The following is a 24,685-nucleotide window of genomic DNA, read 5'->3' on the forward strand; positions in this document are numbered from 1 at the left end:
CTAGCGACATTACAATCGAGAGAGTACATGCCAAAACTTAACACGGAAAAACAGTTCAAGGCAGAAGAGTAACGATATGAACTACACCACCACATACATTATCATATACGACAGGACGGAAGTCGAACTGCAGTACCTCCCCATCGTTATTTCTGAGTTATTTCCATCTTCAATGTTTGGAAGTAAGTGAAGAGGTGCAGATGCAAAGATTTGATTCTAAATTAATTAACCGTTCACAGGAAACAAATATTGAAACTTAATTTGACAAAACAATGAAAAAATAACTTTTGGGGCATTTTTGTCCAAATTTTAAACCACTGGTTATACCTAAATGACTTGACTGATCAAGTGAGATTTTTCTCACGAAAAAAATAAAGCTTTCTCCCAAAACATACCACTTAAGGAGGCAGACTACTGAATATTTTTGAAAAACTAATAATTTTTCTTTTGCCCGTTTTTCGTAAGTGGAAAGAGGTAATAAAATGTAACTTACCACAATAATAGATAATGCTATTTTACACCCGAAAATACGGATCGAAAGAATTTTCAGTGTTGCCATCCATAGAAATAACAGTGTGACCAGAATTTGAATTACTCAAAAATCTAGGTAAAGGCAGCGACTAGAAAAATAAACTCAACGGTAATTGATGACTTATCATGCTGTCTATCCTTCTTGTTTACTACTTTTTAAATAATATTTCTATTTATTTTATAGACCTTACATAAACTCTTACAAAATAAATAAGTCATTACAAAATAAATAGAAACATTATTTAAAAAGTAGTAAACAAGAAGGATAGACAGCATGATAAGTCATCAATTACCGTTGAATTCATTTTTCTAGTCGCTACCTTTACCTAGATTTTTGAGTAATTCAAATTCTGGTCACACTATAATTTCTATGGATGGCAACACTGAAAATTCTTCCGATTTGTATTTTCAGGTGTAGAATAACATTATCTATTATTGTGGTAAGTTACCTTTTATTACCTCTTTCCACTTACGAGAAACGGGCAAAAGAAAAATTATTAGTTTTTCAAAAATATTTAGTAGTCTGCAGCCTTAAGTGTAAGCTGATTTTATAAAAGTAAATATTTTATGTTTTTTTAAATGTATTTTTTAACAAAGTTTTGAAATTTTAGTCTATTGGTGACATCTGAAGAAATTAACCAACCGAACAGTGATTTTTTACACGTTATTTGGAAAGCATTACACAAGAAATGTCACTAAACGTGAGCTGATTTTTTAAAGAAAGTGGAAATTCGATGCACCTTAATGTAGAAATATTTGTTAAAACCAAAATGTTCCCGCACTGTTAATTACTAAATACTGTTCCCGCACTGTTCTAAATATTGTTAATTATTTGTAGGCTGAAGAATAAATTACTTCGTACTAACGAATAAGTTTATGAGACAATCTTTCATATATGGATATCTAAATAGTTGCTTTAATTTCCTATTAACTCCTCCAATTTATTCTTCAGTAACCTTCAAATAAATTCAGCTGCTTTTACATCACACAACTTTGTCTAAGGAAACTAATTGCTTCAGGATGTGAGGGAATATTTTGATTTTAACAAAAACCTCTACATCGAGCACGGATTGTTGCAGCAAGATAACTGAAATAAAGATCCAAAAAAAGTACATTTGGGTAAACAATTTGTATTTTCTATTCATTAAAGTATGCACACAATGTGAACTTTAACTTACGAACTATATTAGGTATTTTGTCTAGCATTCTTTAAATGAGAAAAATATGCATAAAATATCCAGTGTAAATGTTCATTTGTGTAATTCGATATATCTCCTAATTGTCATATAGCAAAAGGCATGTCTTAGGTCAGGCCCATCATAAGAGTTAACGGTATCTATTAGCAATAGTGTGGCAAAAAGGCGAAAGTTCTCAGGTTAAGTGTACTTCAGTCATAATATGGAACATTCTAATTTATGTCGTTTGAAAAGGAAATTTAAATTCATTCGTCTATACACACTGTAGTTCTTCCTTCCTACAACTTAAGGTGCGTCTGAGGTTATATAAATAAAAATGTAATCAGGGTAAAACGTTAGCTTCTGAAAAATTGTCAATTTTGAATCTTTTATAATACCATCCCAACTTCTATTCGTTAAGCTACTTATGAAGCTCGTTTTTCTTATACTTACCCCGTCGTTCCATCTCCTTTAGCCTAAAGTGCATAAAGGTGGAAAAAAAAAAAAAAAAAAAAACCTTACCACATCGCGACAAAGTAGAAAAAGCCTTTTCTGTGCGTCCAGAAATCATGTACCATGGTTCATCCCTCTGCATACCCTATTTACGAGCACTTTCACCTCAAACCAATACCAAAAGCAAAGTTATAAAGCCGCCCTATTTTTGATACTTGGCCGTTGAACAACAAAAACAGAACTCAAAAATATATTCATTCTGCCATTTGTGGTAGTTGCAATACTTCTAGTCTCATCTACATATTATAATACATCAATTGTTCTGCATCCTGTATCAGAGAAACCCAAACGATTAACAGATGTCGTCACTTCTACTCAGGTTCCCTGTTTACACTTATCTTAGTACACGAACCATCACAGAACTCCCTCGTGGCTATATGGTTAGCGTACGCGCGACCTGGCTCATGTGGTTTGGATTCCACGTTAATCTGTAGGTCCACATCTCATTTAGCCTCGGAGCTGTACGGGGCTGTGAACTCCAAATCAACTAACCTACAAACCGTCACAGTTTAACCTTTTGATGATTAAACATTTTCGTGATAATATCATAAATTTCCCCTAATCTAAAATCGCATACTTTTTTCAGAAAGAGCATTTTATGAAGCATTCTGAACCTGGACTAAATCTTCTGTAGCTTTCTTCCCTCGTTGTTTAAAGACATAAAATAAACGCGGCACAAAGACAGCTATTGTCCATTTTTCTTCAACACCCACCTTATATTTTTCTGTGTTCCATTTGGCTACTTCTACATTCTCTGCTATTTCACATTAGTCTATCTAGAGGTTTTTCTGCAGTGATTTTCTTAAGACTTGCATCTTCCTCATCCCCTCCCCTTGTTCTCTTAGGTTTTCTCCTCTATTGATATCTACTTAGACTTCAAGCGGTCATAACATTCTAGCATAATGTTCAGTACGGCTGAGAGTGCAGTGATACATGACCGGGTTTGCTTTCATCAAATCTAGTATTCATTTTCTTTCCTTCACTCTTTGTCCCTGATAACGAGACGTTTTGTCTTGAAAGCTAAATTCCTGCAGTGTGTGAGCTGCTTCAATATGTTTTTGTTAACAACCATTATTTAAGTGTCTTTTATTTATATTTAAATGTCGTAAAGTTGTTCACGACAAGTTAAATACTATTTTAATAAATAACGAAATATCTTCTTTTTATTCAGGTATGGCACTTGGGTTTATGTTCCCTTTGCAAGGAACGAATGAAGAACCAAGAATGGGATAGTCACGACCTCTATTTGAATCATATTACTAACATTTTGAATTTCATTCACGAAACGTATCCATCATTACGTGTTATTATGTGGGATGATATGCTTCGAAGTATACCTTTACCGAAAATTCAAAATGCTTTGAAAGGTATGTTATGATACACTGTTTTTTTCTTCTTTCTTTTCTTTCTTTCTTATGTCAAAATTATAAATAATACATCCTTTTCAAAATGAAAGTTACGGAACTTTGGTTGAAAATGAATAAATAAGAAAAATGATTAAGGAGTGAACAAAACAGTGATTGTGACCTTTATCTAAACCTTAGATAATTACAAAAGACAAAAATGTTGATTAAGTGACTAAAAGAATGCACGAGACCAGTGTTCAATCCCCGGTAGAAGAATATAAGATTAGATTGGAGTTTAGCGCCCCTTTCAGCATCGAGGCTATATGAGATGTGGACCTACAGCTTAATGTGGAATTTGAATCACATGAGCTTTCATTGGGAATCGAACTCAGGTCGTGAAGTACGTGCACTAACCGTGTAACCACGAGGAAGCAGTTCTATATTAAACAGTTAGCCCATGTCTCATACAGTCTTATAGTCTTGACGCTGCAAAGGACCCTTAAAGTATGTAGAAATAAAGAAACAAAGTAATTAAAAAAAAAAGAAAACTCAGGAAGACAAGAATTTGAGTACATTTTTCCTAAAACGGAAATTTCAAAATTAACTTTGAATCAGGACAATTTAGACAAAACATGTGATATCATATGTTGCATATTTGAAATTACTTATTGCAAATATATCCTAAGTTCACTTTTGGTCAAATTTGAGTTTTGAACGGTAACAAATTCTTAACGTTTTAATGATCCGGTTTGAGCATAAAAATAACCAAAGTTACGATTCCTTGCCGTCAAGTTCAACATATGAGTTTTTTGTTGAGTGTAGAAACACCCGAAATGTAAGCCTACTGATGTTCTTGCTCTCAACCTGAAACAGTTGTTTACACTTAAGCGCTGCAGTTGGCTGTACTGCACACGACTCAGTTTTGTTTAACACGAGTAGCTGTTTTAGGGAAGATTATCCCCATACGAGGAGCGAAAATATTTTACAGTGTATAAAGCTCTTGAATCAGGGAAAGTCCGAGCCGAAACAAAAAAATGACACTACAGCTTACGGTTTATCTGAAAATGAGACTGGCCACCATACGGCGCTCCAGTCGTCAACAGCGCATTCGTTCGTTACGAGTAGATTGATGGTGGTGGATTTCTTAGCTAACCAACGCTATCTGGATCAGTCGCCTGAGCTCTGTTAGAGTAAGAATCGCCGATCGTGCGAACCGTGTTTAAAAACGACATTGAGATTTTTGTAAACTTAAAATGCAGCGTTCGCTTGAGCAACGATACGCCATTAAATTTTGCTTCAAGTTTGGAGAAACTGCTTTAGAGATATTCACCATGTTTAAGGAGGTTTGTCTCAAGGGCAAAGCGGCTTATTACGTGGAAACCTTCAAATGCTGCGAGACTGAGTCAGTCGAGTTCGACCGGAGATCGCCAAAATAGAGCACGTCTATTCTGTTCGAGGACATTCTTACCATGTAACATGGTGTTTTGGGTGGTGAAAAGAACTCTCATGAAAAAGGAAAGAATATACATAGTCAAAGAATTGGTGGAACTAATAGTGAATATTACTAATAAGTTAACTGTACGCTTGGATGATGGAACGGAACATATTGATTTTAAGAAGGGGTGGTTTCCTGTACGCAAGAAAGCTTGCTTTTCGGTTGAGACGGCAATGCGTATCGTGAAACATGCAAAGAAAATCCAAATGAAAATTTCAGCTTGTCACTATTTTTGCTACAATTTGTGAACTTCCGGAACTATAATAGCTAAAGAGTTCATTGATGGACTTGAAAGCAACATATTTGGTTTGAAGCGTCATCCTCGGAAGCAGATTCATGTGCCAGCAGCAAGTGCGTGCAATGAGAGGAAAGTACCAATCATCATTGAGAAAAGGAGGATATAATTGAGTTGCTTACGCCCCTTCCCAGTGGTCGAAGTGAGACGGTATGCGGTGGTATACCATACCGCCTCTGGTTTTTAGCGATGAAGGCATACCACCTCTTGTTTTTTTTTAGGGATGAAGGCATACCGCCTCTGTTTTTTAATGATCAAGACACCGTCACGGAAGAGTAGTTGCTAAATACCTTTAATAAATTCATTTTTTTATACACAGTAATTGACGAATAACTTTGCACGTAAAAAGATTTTATTTCTTATGTAGAGATAATTTCTAAGTTGACAACACCGGAATTTTTAAAAATCTTTTTCCTACTTTTTATTTTTAAATGAGGTATCTTCAAGTAAGTTCATCTACTTTATATTTTGATGTGGCATATTGAATTATATCTTTCGTATGTGTGTGTGTCTTCTTGTCTTAATTCATATAAATGTCAAGTTTGAGCATGAGCGGATTTAGGGGTTGTCTGCTGTGGAGCGATTCTTCCAAGGGTTTGATATACTTCTCAATTGAGTGAGGGATCCGGGAGCTTTTCCGCAGGAAATGTTCATATAAAAACTCGATTTTTGAGCATTTTCGTTTATAATTCTCTATAATACAAGATAAGTTTTTTTTTTTTTTTTTTTTTTTTTCAGAAAGTTGTTGGCGAGTGACAAGTTTTTCCATAACCCCCTCCCCCCCTTCGTACGAGGGTAAGTCAACTGAAAACCATAAAAGTAGAAATAAAAATCCGCATATAGCGCCAGTGAGCTGTAAGTTGGCATGCCTGTTTACGATAGTATGCCGGATGTCTCCTAGGTGGCAGCAGCCGGCAGATGCACAAACACCGGCGCAACAACAGTTCCAAAATGGCAGCCCCACTAGCCACATGCACCAGCGAGGAGCAGCGTTCTGTGATTCGGTTTTTGCGAAGTGAAGGTGTGAAACCGATTGACATTTTTAGGCGAATGAAGGTTCAGTATGGAGATGCGTGTTTGCCACAGCCACAAATCTATGAATGATGCCGGAAATTTGCAAATGGTGTTACATCTGTGGCCGATGCTCCACGCCCTTTTCGTCCCAAAAGAGGGTCAGCATAACCTTCCCTGCAGACGGCTGTGTCCGAAACTTTTTGGGTTTCGGTGATGAGGAGTGGCGCCACTCCTTGCTCGCTCGCTTTGTTTCAGGCTGATGGTAATGCACCCATGTTTCGTCACCAGTGACGATTCGTGACAGGAAGTCACTACCGTCACGTTCAGCACGCCACAAAAGGTCTTCGCACGCATCAACACGTCGCTGTTTCAGTTCAGGCGTCAGTTGTCGGGACACCCATCTTGCAGACACCTTATGAAGCTGGAGAACATCATTCACAATATGATGTGCCGATCCCTGATGTGTATACATGCTGCAATTTCGTCTATTGTCACACGGCGGTTTTCCAAAACGATGGCTTCAACGGCTGCAATGGTCTCTGGAGTCACTACGCGCCGAGCCTGGCCGGGGCGTGGAGCATCGGCCACAGACGTAACACCATTTGTAAATTTCCGGCATCATTCATAGATTTGTGGCTGTGACAAACACGCATCTCCATACTGAACCTTCATTCGCCTAAAAATGTCAATCGGTTTCACACCTTCACTTCGCAAAAACCGAATCACAGAACGCTGCTCCTCGCTGGTGCATGTGGCTAGTGGGGCTGCCATTTTGGAACTGTTGTTGCGCCGGTGTTTGTGCATCTGCCGGCTGCTGCCACCTAGGAGACATCCGGCATACTATCGTAAACAGGCATGCCAACTTACAGCTCACTGGCGCCATATGCGGATTTTTATTTCTACTTTTATGGTTTTCAGTTGACTTACCCTCGTAACTAAAGAGAAGCTCTCCAGTGGTTTTCAGTCATACAATCTTTTAGGCAACATACCACTGTATTTCAGCATTTAGATAGCCGGTATGTCGAGTTAAAATCGTAATAAAACATACCGCCTCTACTTTTTTCCACTTCGAACACTGACCCTCCCTATACTTTTTGGAGAGAAGTACTAAATTGGCCTGTTGTGCAAGTGATTGAAATCTATTCTTTTTGTGCAGCCTGCCAGCCTGTATATACTTTTCCTTATTTTTTTCTTACGAACGACAGAATGCAACAAATTTCAATTTTTTTCTTATTGTAAATATAACTGTCAAACTTTCTTTTAACAATGTAAGCTGAAAGAAATAAGTACACCATATTCTTAAAACGAGAATAGACAGAAATAGACAATATTTTCACATGACTCAAACTTTTATTTTTAAAATTCATGTTAAAATAATTTTTCATAAGAGTAATCGCGAAAAAAATATAATAGTGCAATATAATAACAAATAATATATTTAACAGCTATTATGCTTAACTTTGTATAAAAATATAAAAAGTCTATTGAGTTGCTAAGGAAGTTATGTTAAGGTAAATTCGAGTTAATTACAAAAAGCACCCTACGTCCAAGAAAAAAAGTGTAACATCTAAAATCTGAATTATTATGACACCAGCTGTTGTTGACTTTGTGCTAGTTTCATATAGTTATCACAGATTAAGTTTGACTGTTAGTTGACATGGAATACATGATATTTGTTTAAGTTCCCCCAAATCAATGTAATGTGACTTAGGTTGTTTTCACAAGAAGTAATTCAATTTTTAGAGTTAATAGATAATCCACTTCATGTACAATAAAAAGAAGACGACGACGACGACGACGACGACGACAACAACAACAACAACAACAACAACAACAACAACAACAACAACAAAACAACAACAAAACAACAACAAAACAACAACAACAACAACAACAACAACAACAACAACAACAACAACAACAACAACAACAACAACAACAACTACTACTACTACTACTACTACTACTACTACTACTACTACTACTACTACTACTACTACTACTACTACTACTACTACTACTACTACTACTACTACTACTACTACTACTACTACTACTACTACTACTACTACTACTACTACTACTACTACTACTACTACTACTACTACTACTACTACTACTACTACTACTACTACTACTACTACTACTACTACTACTACTACTACTACTACTACTACTACTACTACTAATAATAATAATAATAATAATAATAATAATAATATCTACAGCTATTAGATATAATAGATAGCTATAATAATAATAATATCTACAGTCATTAGTTGGTTACATTAAAAAAAATCCTTAAGTTCTTTATTCTGAGACTTTAATTGAGCAATTTTTATCTTTCAAAAGTTTTAAGTTCATTTAAGAACAAACTGTTCTGATCATTAAATTTACTATTGAAATTTCTCAAAGAATCTTCACTAGACAACTCACTTAGAACATTACTAGAATTTTCCAAATGCAAAGATGAGATATTTCTGTCCTCTAATCTATTAGATTCAATGGCTTCAGAAAATCCGCATAAAAATTCAGACAATTTTAAAGAACTACTATCCATTTTAGAGTGACATTCAACTCAACTAAAATGACGTTTAATGAAACAGTTATTATATTTGATAGTTTTTTGCCTTTTATAAATAGGCTGATTACAAAGTGGACAGTTCTCTGAAGAAGCCATAATATATTTGTCAACTATGATAAATTAACTCCAGACATATGTGCACGCACACATCACAACGCAATTCTTGATGCTACTGGCGTTAGCATGAGAATCTAAAATCAAAACAACGCTAGCAACAGAACATTCACTTCTCGATCTGCATTAAGGTCTGAAATAGAAGACTTCACGACCCAAGTTACCAAGTGTAGAGCACGAACAAGAGAAAAGATGGTAAAATTGCTGTTTGACTACCAGAGAGCCCTTGGGCAACACACAAACAACCGTAAAAATTGAAAGCGCGACTTTTGCTCTTAGTGTTACCGGCCCCACCATTGGAGGCAGAGACAGTCGCTCACTGTTGGAAATTAGCCAGAAGAAAAAAAAAAAAAAAAAAAAAATGAGTGACTATGAGACCAAAAGCCGAAAAGCTATTAATATTACCATTGTTAAGATAAGAACTACGCAAGCTATTTTAAATACGGATCATGGGACTTATTTTGTCTGAATTAGTATCATTGGCAACATTGGATTAGTGTTAAATTTCTACACCAAAAGTTTATCTAGAAAGAAATTACTTCCGAAAGGATGAAGTACTTGTTTTCATACGGCAAGAGGCAAATAGCATAACCAGGGTGTCTATCGGTCACGAGTCATGAAAGAGTCACGAAATCAGAGAACGGTCATGAAAGTCAAGAAAAAGTCACGAAATTTAGCTTTTAGATCACGATTTTTTATCGGGAGAAATATAGTATAGACTGGAAATTTTTGTTCTATAAATGGTCAAAATTCACCACCAAAAATTTCTATGGTCGGCTTTAGACGCTACCAAATCGCAAGCAAAGCAAGCTTCTATCGCATACATGAGAATTTGGCCCAATTTGCACCCAAATTAGCTCTTGAGAATGTTACTAAATTTTATGGTTTGGGAGAAAAAAGTCACGAAATTTCATTGTGGAATTTTAGTAGACACCCTGATAACAGAAAAAAAAAGTAAGTAAGGTTTCAAAATTGTTCGTCTGTAGAATGTAATACTGTATAATTTGTACTGTTATCTCCTTGTATATTTTAATTTCTTTTATCCTTCTTATTTAACTTTTTGTGAAAAATTTAAACTCCAGTAATGCTAAGAGGGAGCTATACCATCATTGAATTACACAAAAACCTTTAAAAAAAGTTCGAATTTAAAAATAAATTTATTTACATTGATTTCAATGGGATCATCTAAGTATGAGGTCTGTTATTGTAAACTTTTATTTAGTTTGTACTGGTAGACATAACATTATATGCATTGGTAATTTTTGCTTTAAATCTTTGTTTCTTTTAGAATCCAATTTAAGTTCATTTGTTGAGCCTATGGTGTGGCATTATTCTCCTATAGAAACGTTCCTTGCGCTTGATGGTAAGTCCATGATATTATCTTTATGATATTAACTTCCTAGAATTTTAATCATGTTATACCATTCTGTGTGAATAAAATAGAGGCATTCTTGTGTAATAGAAAGACATTTGCTTGTTCATATGAGTAAATGTAGTAAGTGGAAACATTCGTACATTTTGATTGTCATGGAAGATCCCATGATGTTTCAGATCAAGGATTAGCTCCAGTGACAGTGTTTGTGAAATCTGGCCTGAACTGTGGGATTTCTTGATGAACAAGTGGATAAATATTCAGCTACATTCGGAACATCGATGTAGTCACCCAGACTAAGTTGCAGATGTCATTTAGTCAGAAGTGTCTTTAACTTTTTGTCTGATGATCTATACATTTGCAGTAATTATTATACATATATACAAACAACTCGGTGCAACAAGAGCAAGACTACAGAGACTAGGCGAGGTTTAGCGCTCAGCAGGCCTTAACATCCAAAGCAAAATCACACGATACAAAATGCTCGAAGTTTGTATTATGCTGTTATTGCTATTATGCTCGATGCTTATGCTTAATGCTATTATGCTCGAAGTTTCTGTGAACGATGTACTGAAAGAACAGAACGTGTATTACTTCAGTTAAGCAAAACAGGGCTGTCATTGAAACAAAACTATTGAAATTCATCATTCATGTGAAATGACGTGAATGAATTCTTAATCCATAAAACATCTGTCCAAGGTGATAACAGTCGATTTTGAAAACTATACGTGCATTTGACGAAGCTGATATACCTTTTTACTTTCAAGTGACTATAGAAGAGAAGAAAGCATGATGATGGTGAAAAGAAAAATCGAATTCGACATTTCAACAGATCTACACTTTCCTTGCTCCCTACATACCAAAAAACTGATTTTTGAATATCTGTCCATCCGTCGTTCATCTCAATATATATACACTCGCCTAAAAAATTGCTCCAATTTTAAACGCATTCGCACTAAGTGTAAACTTAACGTTTTTATGTAATTTTCCATAGGAGCTTTCGAGTTTTCTTCTTATCCACAATAATAAGAATAGTTCTGAAAGGTGAAAGTAAAAAATGTTATTTTCTCGGAAACGGCTGTAACGATTTTGTCTATATTTCATACAGCAATATTTCGTTAACAATCCTATACTGTGGCACCACCATTTCTCTGGGAAAAAATTACAAAGGGTAGTTTACTCTTAGAGGTGAGTTCTTTTTGGATGATTTTCTCAAAAATAACTCAAACGATTTTGTTCTTATTTCAGAAATAAATGTTTCACTAATAATTCCACTATACAGCATGAGAAAATCCAGATGAGTTTTCTTGAGACAAACTTTTCCGAAAGCACTTTATAATTTTGTTCATATTTAACAAATAAATGTTTCAGTAATTGCAGCATAACATGATTTAGTTTAAGAAATTGGGACGAGAAAGTTTAGTGCGATGACCTGTATATTTTATTTCTCATATCAAAACGTAGGACAATAATGTACACTCTTGTTCAAAGTTTTACATGTCAGTACTAATGTAATTTATGCTTAAAAATATTGAAATTAAAATGTTCATTGTATTCATCTCGGCATACTAAGAAAGACCGAAAACAATAAACTCTTTCGTATTTCCGTGATTTTTTTAAATATACAAAGTAACCAATAAAGTTCTTGTAGTTCTAGAGCAGAGGTAAACAAAGAGCAATACAATGGACGGTACAAACCTTTAGGTTTTGAAGTAATCTCCATCAGAATCCTAACACCTTTTGCCAACGTTCCTGCAGCTGTACAGTACCCTGGGGATAAAACTTCGCGGTCGGATGGAAAGAAGTCCGTGAGCGCGTTCTACAGGTCTCCCTCATTTGCGAATGATCTCCCACGGAGGTGGTTGTCGAGGGAATGAAACAGGTGGTAACCTGTTGGCGCAAGGTCCAGTTAATATGGTGCATGGCACAATGTCTCCCAGCCAAGTTGCTGAAGGGTCTGCCGGATTCTCTATACCACATGTGGCTTGGCATTGTAGTGCAGGACTAGCACACCCTTGCGATTCACCAATGCCTGCTCCTTCTGTCGCAATGCACGGTGCACCCTTTGCAACTGCAGAGAGTAGAGGTCAGCAATGATGGTCTGATCAGATAGACGAAACTCGTAATGCACCACTTGCAGACAATTCCATTATACAGAGAGCATAACTTTTCGTGGATGCAGAAGTGGCCTTAAGGTGTGAGGAATAGGGTTACTTGGCAACAACAAATGTCTGGTACGCTTGGGAGTGTCATAGAGGACCCACTTTTCGTTACCAGTGAGGAAACGACTAAAGATGGGAACCGGCCGACTCAGAGGTGGCGACTGAGCAAGGACAAACAGGCTGTCACTCGTTTTTTCCTTGTTGGCTGCCGACTATGTGTGGGGTACCCACTTACTGAACTTGTATGACTTCCCTATCCCACGCAGGTGCAGTCTGACTGAAAGGCGGAAACATGTAACCTTTCTGAAAGTTCATCACACATTAGACTACTGTCCCCTTCGATGGCTGCTTTCAGGGCCTCGTCATCAACATATATGGTTGTCTACTACGAGGTTCATTCGAAAGGGCCACATCTCCCGAACAGAATTTCTGGAACCAATGCCTGGTGGTGCGTTTGTTCACGGCATTCTCCCCAAATGCCTGGCATATGAGGCGACTTGATGCGTCAGCTGACAAGCCGACTTTAAAATCATGCAACGAACACACGCGAACAAGCTACTTCGAAACCTCCATTCCTCTTCAACACTGGATGAGCTATGACTGTTATATGTGCACAACATGCCTGTATTACTGAAGGTCGATGATCAGACTAATTCCCGATTGTTTGGCATGCACGTGCGTCATGTCGTTTCCTCTCTGTGAGTGTATGATTAATAGGATGTCAAAAGCGACAAGAACTTTTTTGGTTACCTTGTATACTTGTTTTGGTCATACAGTTGTTTCAATATTATCGCGTATTATGGATCACAACTACAGTAGTTTACTTATCAATAATGGATGCATTTACAACTAGATTTATATTTTTAAAAGATCCCAGCAGTTGCATTGAAGCAGTCGTGGGCGAAAGTAGCTACTATGCTTTTACAATGGCAAGGCGAAAACAGCTTTTTAAGTTCCGTGAAGTTTATAAGTTTGTTTTTAACACCTAGGGTATATGAGGAGTAGACCTCAATTTAAGATGAAATCCGAAGCATCAAATTTCAGCAACGCTTTCTCACTGGGGATTGAACTCAGGACTTCGTTAACTAGTGTTAACCTCTAGAGTGCGTGGAGGGCTGAAAGAAACTTACTATTGAGCATAGACCTGCTATTTGTACTCTACGAAAGAAAGGATGTAGTGAGCGGTAGTTTGAGCATCATATCATGTAAAGCTGTGTATCACACTTCTGTTACAAGTCGAGAGATTGCTAAATGTGAAGACCTAAAGCGAACTGGAAGACCCACGTTACCACAACGAACGAGGAACAACTCATTAGAGTTTTGTCTAAAACGAATCGATGCCTAATTGCTCCACAACTCATAGTTGATTTAAAGGAAACTCCGGCATCCAGTACTGCGATTAAAAGACATGTACTATCTCTTGATCTCAGAGGATGTGTAGCAGTTAAGAAATCAAAATTAACAGCTAAACACAAGAAAAATAGACTAAAATAAGGTGGGCCAAAACATTGGACAAAAATTGGAGGCCAATAGAAGCAAGTTCTTTGGACAGATTAATAAAAATTTAAGTTGTTTTGTTCTGATATAGGCCTGTTTGTGACTCGCTTAGCGAACAAAAGCACATCGGAAGTGTATACTGTGTCCACTGTTAAACACGGAAGAGACAGCGTAATGTTTTGTGATGTTCTGGAGAAACACACCTGGTGAAAATAAACGGACTATTAAACAAAGAACAGTATTTAAAAATTCTTTGATGCCATGGTTCAACATCTGGGTTAAATATTATTTCCCCTGGTTTTATATAACAACAAGCAACGACTCAAAACATACGTCTCAACTAAATTTATGTCGAGGATTTCTCGAACTAAAGCAGGAAGAAGTATTAATAAAAATCATGAAATGACCATCACAATCAGCCAGCCTGTCTCCAACCGAGGTAGTGTGACATGTACTAGACATGAAAGTGAAAATTCGGTCCCCAACCATGTGAAAAACTTGTGGGAACGAATGAAAACAACAAATTAATCAGTGGAATGCCAAAAATTTGTAAGAAAGTTATTGAAAATAAAGGTGATCATTTTGAGAGGCTGAGTTTAATTTCTCTGTATTTAAAAGCTCGATTTTGACATTATAATCTTGTTTTCGAAATCATCATCAAATTTCCAGTAAGCAAGGCTAATTCCAATATTTTCTGCCCTAACCACTGCATCGTCCACAAAACCTTCGAGCACAGTAATATTTCAGTAGCCGTAAAAAATTAACAGAAAGGTAATATGGGAGAAATGAAAAAAACAAAGGTTCTTATATTTCCCTATATAATTATGTTATATGCTATATTTAATGAAAATGTGAGGTGGTTGGATGTAGGGTAGATTTGTACTTTAGGTGATTGGTATGAGATGACTTATATACTAATAGTTACAACCAAATTAACAGTACTAAACAAAGTAGTTTTCAAACTGATTCACACTTATGTAAAAATATGTATACTGTAACATAAACCAAACACACGAAAATATTCCAAATGAATGGCAGCGCATACCAGATCATTTTTATGTATATGCATTCATGTACAGTCAGCGACAAAAGTTCTTTCCTTTCGGTGAAATTAGTTTCGCAAGTAACTTCAGAATGGAATGACAATTTGAGTACAGTTTTCAGTAAATTAAAAAGTATGTAATTTTTGTACGTTCAAGCCATACCACCGTTATTTCCAAAATAAATTTTACTAAACTGAAAGAACTTTTATCGCTCACTGTACAAGGGCATCTTTCGGAAAGTCCCCCAAGGTGGCACAAGTGGTCAGAATGGACAAATTTAGCGCACATGAGTGGAGCAGGAACACGTAACCATAACCTGGCACGAGCAGAGTGCTGTGGAGTCAGTGGTAAGAGAACGGTGGTACAGAATCAGGTTTCTCCACACTAAGAAGCTGTCGATGTCAGAGATCCGCTAGTAGTTATGTGATTTGTATAAACCGGAAATCATGAGTGAAGGTATAGTCAGAAGACGATATAGACAATTCACAGCAGGCCGCACTAATGTTCACGACGAAGACCGACCGTTCGTAAGTACGTCTGAATTGGTGAAAACAGTGCAGTGAGCAATTGTGTAGAACCAGTGGTTCACATCCGAACTCATGTTAGTTGCCGCAGATTTCCCGTTTCCTGCTGCATGAGAAATCGTCAACCAGCGACGCCAGTTTTCCAGGTTGTGTGTACAGTTCCGAAACAACTGACAGCAGAGCAAAGTAGAAGTCCCTAAAGGTCATTTTCACCTTCCTCCTGTATTACCACGAGGAATGTGATCAGTTACTCTATCACAGCGTCGCCAGTGATGAAACATGGATGTCCTACCTGACTTCGTCCTACAGGTCTGACCTCACACCCAGCGATTTTCACTGTGTCCTCCATCTGAAGCGATTTCTAGCCAAACAACGTTTCAAGAGGTCAGTTAAATTACAGATACTTGTGACATTCTGGTTCCAGTCCTTGGCGGAAGAATTTGACACGGGTGTACCGTGTTACAACAATGCCTCAACAAAGATGGTGAAAAGTAGATAATGTATAACTGATTCCACGGTAATAATTTTTTTTTCTGTTGTTCATCTTTCATTTTACAACCCATCCGAACTTACTTTCTGGATGCGCGTCATATTTCTAGTGTAATATTGCGTTACAGGGTCTGGTTGCGGCGAGAGCAAACTGCATGATGCATGAAAGTACCTCACTAACTCACACCTAACATGATAATAATCCTATTTCTGCAAACCCAGCCTGTAACTTAGAGTTAGATTTCGTTCATGTTTCGCGGAGTTTTGTCACTTTTCAGCATGTTCCGATAAAGAGATTTTTACCGTTCGCTGAGAGCGGTATGATGCACGTATGTAAGCGAGCTGAATTGTTGATATCTTGTCCACAATAATGGATTTCACAATCTTAATTATTGAATAATTCTTTTTATTTGTGAGAAAGATCATATGAGAGTGAAAGGACCATTCGTTCCTGGACTTGCGATAAAAAATTCAAATATTGGAAATATGTTTCAAGTTTTCTTTCCCTTTTTAAGTAACTGTATTATTTTGAACATACATTTTTTATTTAGAATATTGTCTTTTTATTTTTCGGAGAAAAAGGAAAGAAACACAATGTAGTAAAGTTTACAAAGGTGATATTTGAATTTGGTTAACAAATCTTTGGAACAACACAATCAACGGATGGGTGAAAAGACAAAAAATAGAGAAGGCACTATTCTAATTGTCACAATATATATTGCATGTAATCCAATAAACCATAATTGATCATGTGTTACTTAGTTTGTTTTCCTAGATCTTTGGACCAAATACTCGTCAGTTTTCCCGAACATATGGGTAGCGTCTGCTTTCAAAGGTGCTACACGAAGCAACCAGATACTTCCAATAATCCATCACTACGTAAGCAATCAAGAGATGTGGCTAAGGGTTTGCAACAAGGAAATGCAGAGATTTCAGAACTTTCGAGGAATTGCTTTCACTGGGTGGTCAAGGTAATTTACTTTCGGAACGTTCTTTTTCTTTTGTGTTAAAAATGTTAATTTTAAATGTTAGAATTTCAGTTTGCTATGTGTTTTAAAATAGTTATCTCCAGAACTTACATCGCTCTCAGTTAAGCACTGTTCTAATGATTAAAAAAAAAAAAAAAAAAAAAAAAATCTAAGTCAATAATTAGGCAAAGTCTTGTTGGAAAGTACAACCCCTATCGTTTTATTGATGCACGTTTTTATCGCGTATAAAGTTATCAAAAATAAATTTGATATTTTTAGCAGTTATTTTGATTGTGACTTTATGAAAAAGGTGAATATTGCTCGAATAATCAATTAACCTTTAGTTTAACTGTGATCCGGAGAAGCCACTTTTTCTGCCATAAAGGTTACTGTTTGATAAGGTATTAACTTTGATTATATATATATATTAAATCGTATTTAGGTTAAGTTCTCTAATTCGCAAAACTGTTAGGTAAATTTTTAACTATTTTATTATTTTCTGAAATAGTTCTACAACATTATCACTCATAACATACGAACCACCAATGCCTCCGTATGTTTAGAGCTGCCTGCTATTTCTTGCCACTTTTGAAAAAAGTTCACTTACAATTCTTTTACAACGTCTTAACAATTCTTTCACAACGTCTTTCTTCACACTTATCGATCATTTCTCATCTCTACTAACTCAAATATAACGAATTCTGCACTACACTTAATCTCCACTAACTTCAGGTTGCAGTTCCGCAACTAACTCATCTTCAATATAACTAAACTCAATAATAACAACTGTTTCTGAGCACAGAAACAAATTTTAACCTCTTTTTCTTCTTTTGGGCTAGTGCTATTTTTCAACATGTCTAACCTAACTCCCTGCACTAATTTCCTACTCCTAACATTGTTATTTTTTGTTTTTCTATAAGTAGTGTTTGCGTCATTGTTAGCAATGTATGAATGTCATCGTTAGGAGAATACAAACAGCAATAGATACATTTTTCTACTTAATGTGTTTTTTTGCATATATAATACATAAATAAGAAAAACTCTCTCTTCTAACAGAATAAAAGCTGTCTATTAGTATTAGCAATGAATGACATACTTTCTCCATGAAAGTGCGTTTTTGGAAACATAAGAGAAAATTCAAACGCAAAAGCTATCCAAACTCAGCATAAAGGACTCCACTTTAATGGCGTGGCATCTTACGTATGATTCACGAAACCAGATTAGCGTGCGACAATGGGCAGTTTCGAAGAGTAAGAAAAATATTTTGAAAGAACGCTAAGGGTGGGCCACTGGTTGAGGAAATTTAAGTCATGGTCCAGAGTAGCAACAAATTTGCCGAGAAAAACTGGTTTGAGCAATAAGAGTTATGAAATTAAAGTAATAGATCCTGTGCTTAACTTCATTCTTTTTCACGTAATACGAAGGACCAGAGAATTGGCAGCAGATCACCATGGCGGCTGCAATGTAAGGTTTTCTCTCTCGTATTCCCTATTTTCATCTGCTGGTAGTTCTGATATGTCCTTGGATGGATTAAAACAAATTATAAATTAGTCATAAAGCTCAAAGTTCCCAATGTATGTTCCCAATGGCCTTAATGTGAATGACGCATCAGAGGATAATGCTATCCAAAAAGATGAACAGCGTACTTTAGTGTTCATACTACAAGGTTTTGAGGTTTTCCTCATTCACACCAGGCAAATGGCGGGATGGTACCTAACATATAGGTCCCAGGCTGCTTTCTTCCTTTCCCATTCTTTTCTTCCTTCCCTTTCTTCTGATAGTGTGATCGCCGAGGGACATCATCCCTCATACATTACGGGCTAACAGACCTATAGATGCCGAAAGCCTAGAAATCTAATTCCTAACCTATCCTAAAATGCATTTTCTCTATTAAAGTTCAAGAGTTAATCCTAATTTTAGGCCATATCTCATTAACTATTACTGTATACTGTCATTTTGCTAATGTCCTAGTGGAAAAGTTTGATTAATTTATACTAAATACCGGTTTCATCTGAATACTCTCATTCTAGCTTTGGAACTTCATGTATACAGCAATACACACATTCTGAACAAAGCATATATTATCTAATAACTAATAGCGTTAAAGTTTCGGCAAAGTATCTTTGCCTTCAGGAGACACATTATGAACTACAACTTCTAAGACTACAGCTTATCCTCCTCTCATTTTCAGAGATATATAAGGTGTAGTCTTAGAAATTTTATTTCCTAATGTGTCTGATGAAGGCAAATATATTTTGCCGAAGTTGTAACGTTATCATCATATTTATTAGATAATATTTGCTTTGGTAAGAATTTGTCTTTTGCTGTATATCAGTTTCATCTTAATAAGCGGCGTGGTTATTGTACAGTTAACAATCAAATTCGTTTCTCTCCATTTTCTCGCAAATTAAACATGAAGATTACACTCACTTATATCGTATCATTTTACTCAACTTAGTAAGATCTATCGATTGCTACATCTTTCGACATTTTTTTCATTAAACACTAATAATATTGTATAATTTATTGATATTTTTCAGTCATTCATGTAAATACGAGTAGATGAGTAGTGTAAATTTTATAGCATAAGGATTGTCAAACACATGACTATTTTCGTGGAGTTCAGTTTAGATCAATACGATGTGAAACATAAGATACGTACTGCAGCACTGTCCGTTGTTTTTGTGGTGAACTACCATTTTATGACTTATTTGAATCTAAATCCACCACCTAAGCGGAGATTGTAATACTTTTCGAGCTTGCGGTACATTAATATCCGATTTAAACTGGACACACTCATCGTATGGTAAACATTACAATAACATTGACATAGGTTGTATTTAATTTTCTAACAGGAGCACAATTGAAATGTTAAAATAAATTCCATAATTAATACCACCGCTTTGATAGGGGTTGCTTTGTTCTGATTTATTCTGTTCTTACACTCTTCTTAGGAAGTCCAACACTTGCTGCAGCATGCTTCCTTAGAGAACGTTTTGGGGACTGCAAAACAGTCGGTCTCACAGCTTCAGTATATTTAGATGTATGAGCACTTTTAGGTCGGTCAGATTATTTTTTTTTCTCAACGTTGAACCGGTTGTTCGGAAATTCTCGACCCACAGCTAGATATATATATATATATATATATATATATATATATATATTTTTTGATCAGTACGTTGAATAACAAACTTTAAGCGAAAAGCTCTGTGCACTGTAATCACAGAAAGACTGCTATTGAAAAACATTTCGACTACGTGCACGCGATAAACTCCTGACTAAATCATATAGACTGAAAACGCAAGAGAGTAGTGGGCGGAAGCGACGATCTCCCCCCCCCCCACTCCTCTCGAGAGCTTCTTCGTGGCTAAGCGGTTAGCGTACGCGCCTTTGGCGTGAGAGACCCGGGTTCGATTCCCGGCGGGAGCTCATATGGTTCGGATTCCACATTAATCAGTAGGTCCACGTCTCATATAGCCTCGCTGCAGAACGGGACGTTAAACTCAAAATCAACTCAACCCCACTCCTCTCGCCCTCCCATTGACAGTGCTACAGCCAATCAAAAAGTGGGAGGTTTTATTAGGTATTATTGACAATTGTATTGACATTGTATTGTCAGTTGTGTCATTTCAACACACAACAGAACAGAATAATTACAAACTATTTTTAATATGACTTTATATTTTTGAATATACAAATTTCTATCTGCATTACTTATTTTGTTTTAAGTCTTTAAAGTATGGAAGGTTTTATCGGGCCACCCTATACATGTACTGTACGTGCGTAGTAGATGAGGAACCCCCTTATGGGGAAAAGTATTGCCACTTTTTTTACATTATATATAGGCCTGGAAATTTGTAAATCGTGACCTGGCAAAGTCAGGGAATTAGTGTTCGCGAAATGATTGGGAATCCTGTGAAACGAATACGAAACGCATGAAATTAAAAGAAAGATTCATTATAAGCGTTAACTCCACCTAACTTTTTTTTACTAAGATTTGTTAAAGAACGTGAATAAATTAATCATTTTTTTTTAAAAAAAAAGGTTGATTCGCTTACATTTTTAAAACTTATCGTATGTATTTATTTTAAAAGGCCATTATATCTAAGAAGTAGTCATATTTATCCATGAGATAGCAATTCTGGATCATACATCATTAGAAATATTTGTTTTGCTATTTTCTCAACCAAGATATAGAATTACCATTATTGTATAGTTTCAGGTCATTGCTGGATGGATGGATTAAAATTTAACGTCCCGTTTAGCATCGAGGCTATATGAGGCTATATGAATTGTACCCAAGTCTCCGGTCATTGTTTGAGAGCTTTCTTTAACTTATCTTTTCCGCTTGATGCAAACAATATTTATACGTAATTGTTTTACTTGCAGTCAAGTTCTTCTTTCTATTTTTGTCCCTTAATCTGTTGCAAATATACGCTTCCGTTATTACCGTATACGCTCGCATAATATCCGCACCCCAACTTCAGAGATATTTTTTTGGGAAAAAAAGTGACCCGCTTAATGTCCGCACCGTAAAAATTACAGCTTGAAAATCTAAGTTACGTCTTGTGGTATTTCTAGTACGGTACCAATTTTCGTACTTCTGGCACCAGACACTCTATTTAAAAATTTAGAATAAATTATACAAAATAATTGTGGATCATTTTATTTTGTTTGCTTTTCATTTAATTATTTACCGATATTATGTAGGAAGTTCAAAATGAAATTTACTTCGAAAAAAATGTGACTGAAAATTGCGCGTTTTTTTAACGACCCGCTTAATGTCCGCACCTGCATGTTGATACACGATTTTAGTTTTTTTAAAAAAAGTGCGGACATTACGCGAGCGACATTACGATATCCTGTGTTCTCATTCACCATTCTAGGAGGTGCATGTGATTCTTATGTGAAACTGTGGATTATTATGTGAAAGATGATTACCTTTTATTTTATTTTAATTTCAGGTTTGATCATTATGCAACTCTGTGTGAATTACTGCCAGTGGCTCTTCCAAGCCTTGCTATGTGTTTGAAGGTGTGGCAGAATGGGGAATTCACTGAAGATCTCCATTTGAAGGTGTCGGAAAGCCTTGGCTACAAAGCTCTCATACCCTTAAATCCATATCCTCGGTAAGAGGCAATTGTCTTTCTTTTTAGTTCGTGAAACTGACTTAACGAATAGAAACAAATCATGGACTTCAGTAAACGTCGAATATAATACAACTGTTTCCACTAATGTAACTTTACTTCTTTCAAACTGCGATTCATTACCTTCTAACATTAGCGACATAACTTTTTATTATTTTTTTAAATAAGATATTTCTATAAAACTATTTCTCTTTCTCTACCTTATAACTCCTTGTTGGTGCAGTTCTTCATTCTCTCTATAATTGCACTGAAGAAAGCCATTCATTTCTCAAAATCGTAAACTACATATAAACTAAAATAATGGTGTCCTATACAAAAGCATGAATCGAAAGGTATATTTTGAAGTCTAGTACAAACAAAAAATATTGACTATAAAATTATACGGAAATATTTTGACACTCTTTAATGTAACTTCCAAATGTATAAACACAAAATACAATGATATTGGAGGGAACATTCAAAACCCAAATGAACTTGCTAATTTCACTATCAGTAGTTCTCATATTCTATGTTAATTAATTGTTTCTTTTCCGAATTTCTTGTTTCAGTTTTATTCATTTGAAATAATAATAATAAAAACTCACTCTGTTGTTTACAATCTGGAACGTAACAGATCGCGATATTAATTTTGTATTTAGGATTTTTATTCCATAGAAGAAATGACTATCACAGTGCCAACGGAAAGGATGTAACTCACACTATTTCAGTCTATTGAGCCATTAAACGGCGCGGAAAATTCTACTCTAAGTTCCTTCTACAGAGTGACCTAGCTAATCGGAGTTGCTTGTTGGAGCTCTCCTGCTTCTTAGCGTAATTGCTTTTGACTCTTGGTGCAAACCTCCAGTTAAAACTAAGTTATTATGTAATCAATGGTCATATAGTCTCCAACAGAAAGGGAGATTTCTTCAGTTTCTCTCTCCCTCCATGTAAGAGTTTCCAACTCGCTATAAGTAGCTTTTGTACCTCAAAATCTACCATTTCTTTAATTTTAACAAGCAATAATTAAATTTTTGCAAAATGCGTTATAAAATGTGTATACGTTCATAAAATTTTTTGACTATATCAGTAAAACTGCTCCTGAGAAATTAAGTTTAATCCCAAAATTTTCTCTGTTGGCTTCGACAGATCTCAACCGTTGATATACCACTTACGTTAATAACCTTAATACGAATTTTGTTTCATATCAGTGAAACCATTCTTGAGAAATAAATACAATTTCGGTTCTAAACCTATGCCAAATATAGCTGCTTTGCTTAGCCGATATCAGCTAAATTTAGCATACCATCTATAATCTTAACAACTTTGAGTCATATCATTTATAGCGTTCGTAAAAAACAGAAATTTGTCTTTTTTGTTGTTGATTTAATTTGGCTTTTAGCCTTGACAAGTCTCAAATTTGATAATAACGTTAAGTAGACCACTAATTGCACTATGTTACTTTGTTTAATTAGATTTCACACCGGTTTTGATTCTCGATCTGAGGAAACTTGGCTTTCTCTGACCTATCTGAACTAAATTTAACAGTCCACTTAAGTAGGCTGTTCATACCAGTTTTATTTAAATCGATGATTCTGTTCTTTAGAAATAAAAAAAAGAAGTCAGTTTCTGTCTCTGACCATGACTTTTTTTTAAGCGATGAGCAAAGTTGCAGTTCAACTAATTAATTCATTTGGCTTTTAGGCACAGATCTCAACCAAATTTGGTAGCCCACCTAAGTAAACATTAATGATCTTTGTGAAAATTTTGTAAACACTGTGGAAATGGAAATAGAAGTTAAGATTGGTTTATTCGTCCTTTGGCTATGACCGAATTTGACTTGGCTTTGGACTTTCTAAACTAATTTAATTTGATAGTTCTATTACGAAGACTGTTAATGACCTTCATACCAATTTTGATCTGAACCGATGATCCCCAGAAATAAAATGCGAGATCCATTTTGGCTTTTGATCTTTGCCCTATTTGGTTGCTAGTCTTGATCATCTGAACTAGATTTGACAGCTTACCTAAATAGACATCAATTATCTTGAAGTCAATATTATTCGAATCTGTAAAGCCATTCTCGAGAAGATAAAATTTTATTGGCCTTTCTGTAAGAGATCTGTCAAATTTAATGTTCGTTATAGGTTTATCATGTATGATTTTCATGCAGATTTTGGTCGAAATCAGTCAAGCCGCTCCTGACAAATGCAGCTCTCATTGTTTCAATTTTTATCCTTTCCCAATGTCAACAAAACATGACAGGCTATAAACGTAGACCTTGAGTAATTTTCAGTGTAATTTTGATTCAAATCGTTCTAGACGTTCCTGAGAAATAAAAGTTCATGAGCAAAATGCCCAGAGATACGGACGACACAATTGGGTATACAAATGAGTTTCTACGGAGGAAACTATACAGATTTCCAGTGCGCGGTTCATA

General features: G+C 35.8%; 1 protein-coding gene across 7 annotated transcripts in view; it reads left to right on the plus strand.

The window, feature by feature from the left end:
* Nucleotides 1-24,685, plus strand: part of LOC145664593 (hexosaminidase D-like) — a 108,798-nt gene that overhangs the window by 64,581 nt on the left and 19,532 nt on the right. For all 7 annotated transcript variants that reach the window (XM_081731396.1, XM_081731400.1, XM_081731397.1 and 4 more), the window contains 4 exons: nt 3,391-3,586; nt 10,356-10,430; nt 16,930-17,125; nt 22,087-22,251. In XM_081731396.1, coding sequence (XP_081587522.1) covers nt 3,391-3,586; nt 10,356-10,430; nt 16,930-17,125; nt 22,087-22,251 — 632 coding nt within the window. The remainder of the gene's footprint in view (nt 1-3,390; nt 3,587-10,355; nt 10,431-16,929; nt 17,126-22,086; nt 22,252-24,685) is intronic.

Source organism: Thermobia domestica, chromosome 11 (assembly GCF_964235325.1).
Source record: "Thermobia domestica chromosome 11, izTheDome1.hap1.1, whole genome shotgun sequence".
Taxonomy (NCBI): Eukaryota; Metazoa; Arthropoda; class Insecta; order Zygentoma; family Lepismatidae; genus Thermobia; species Thermobia domestica.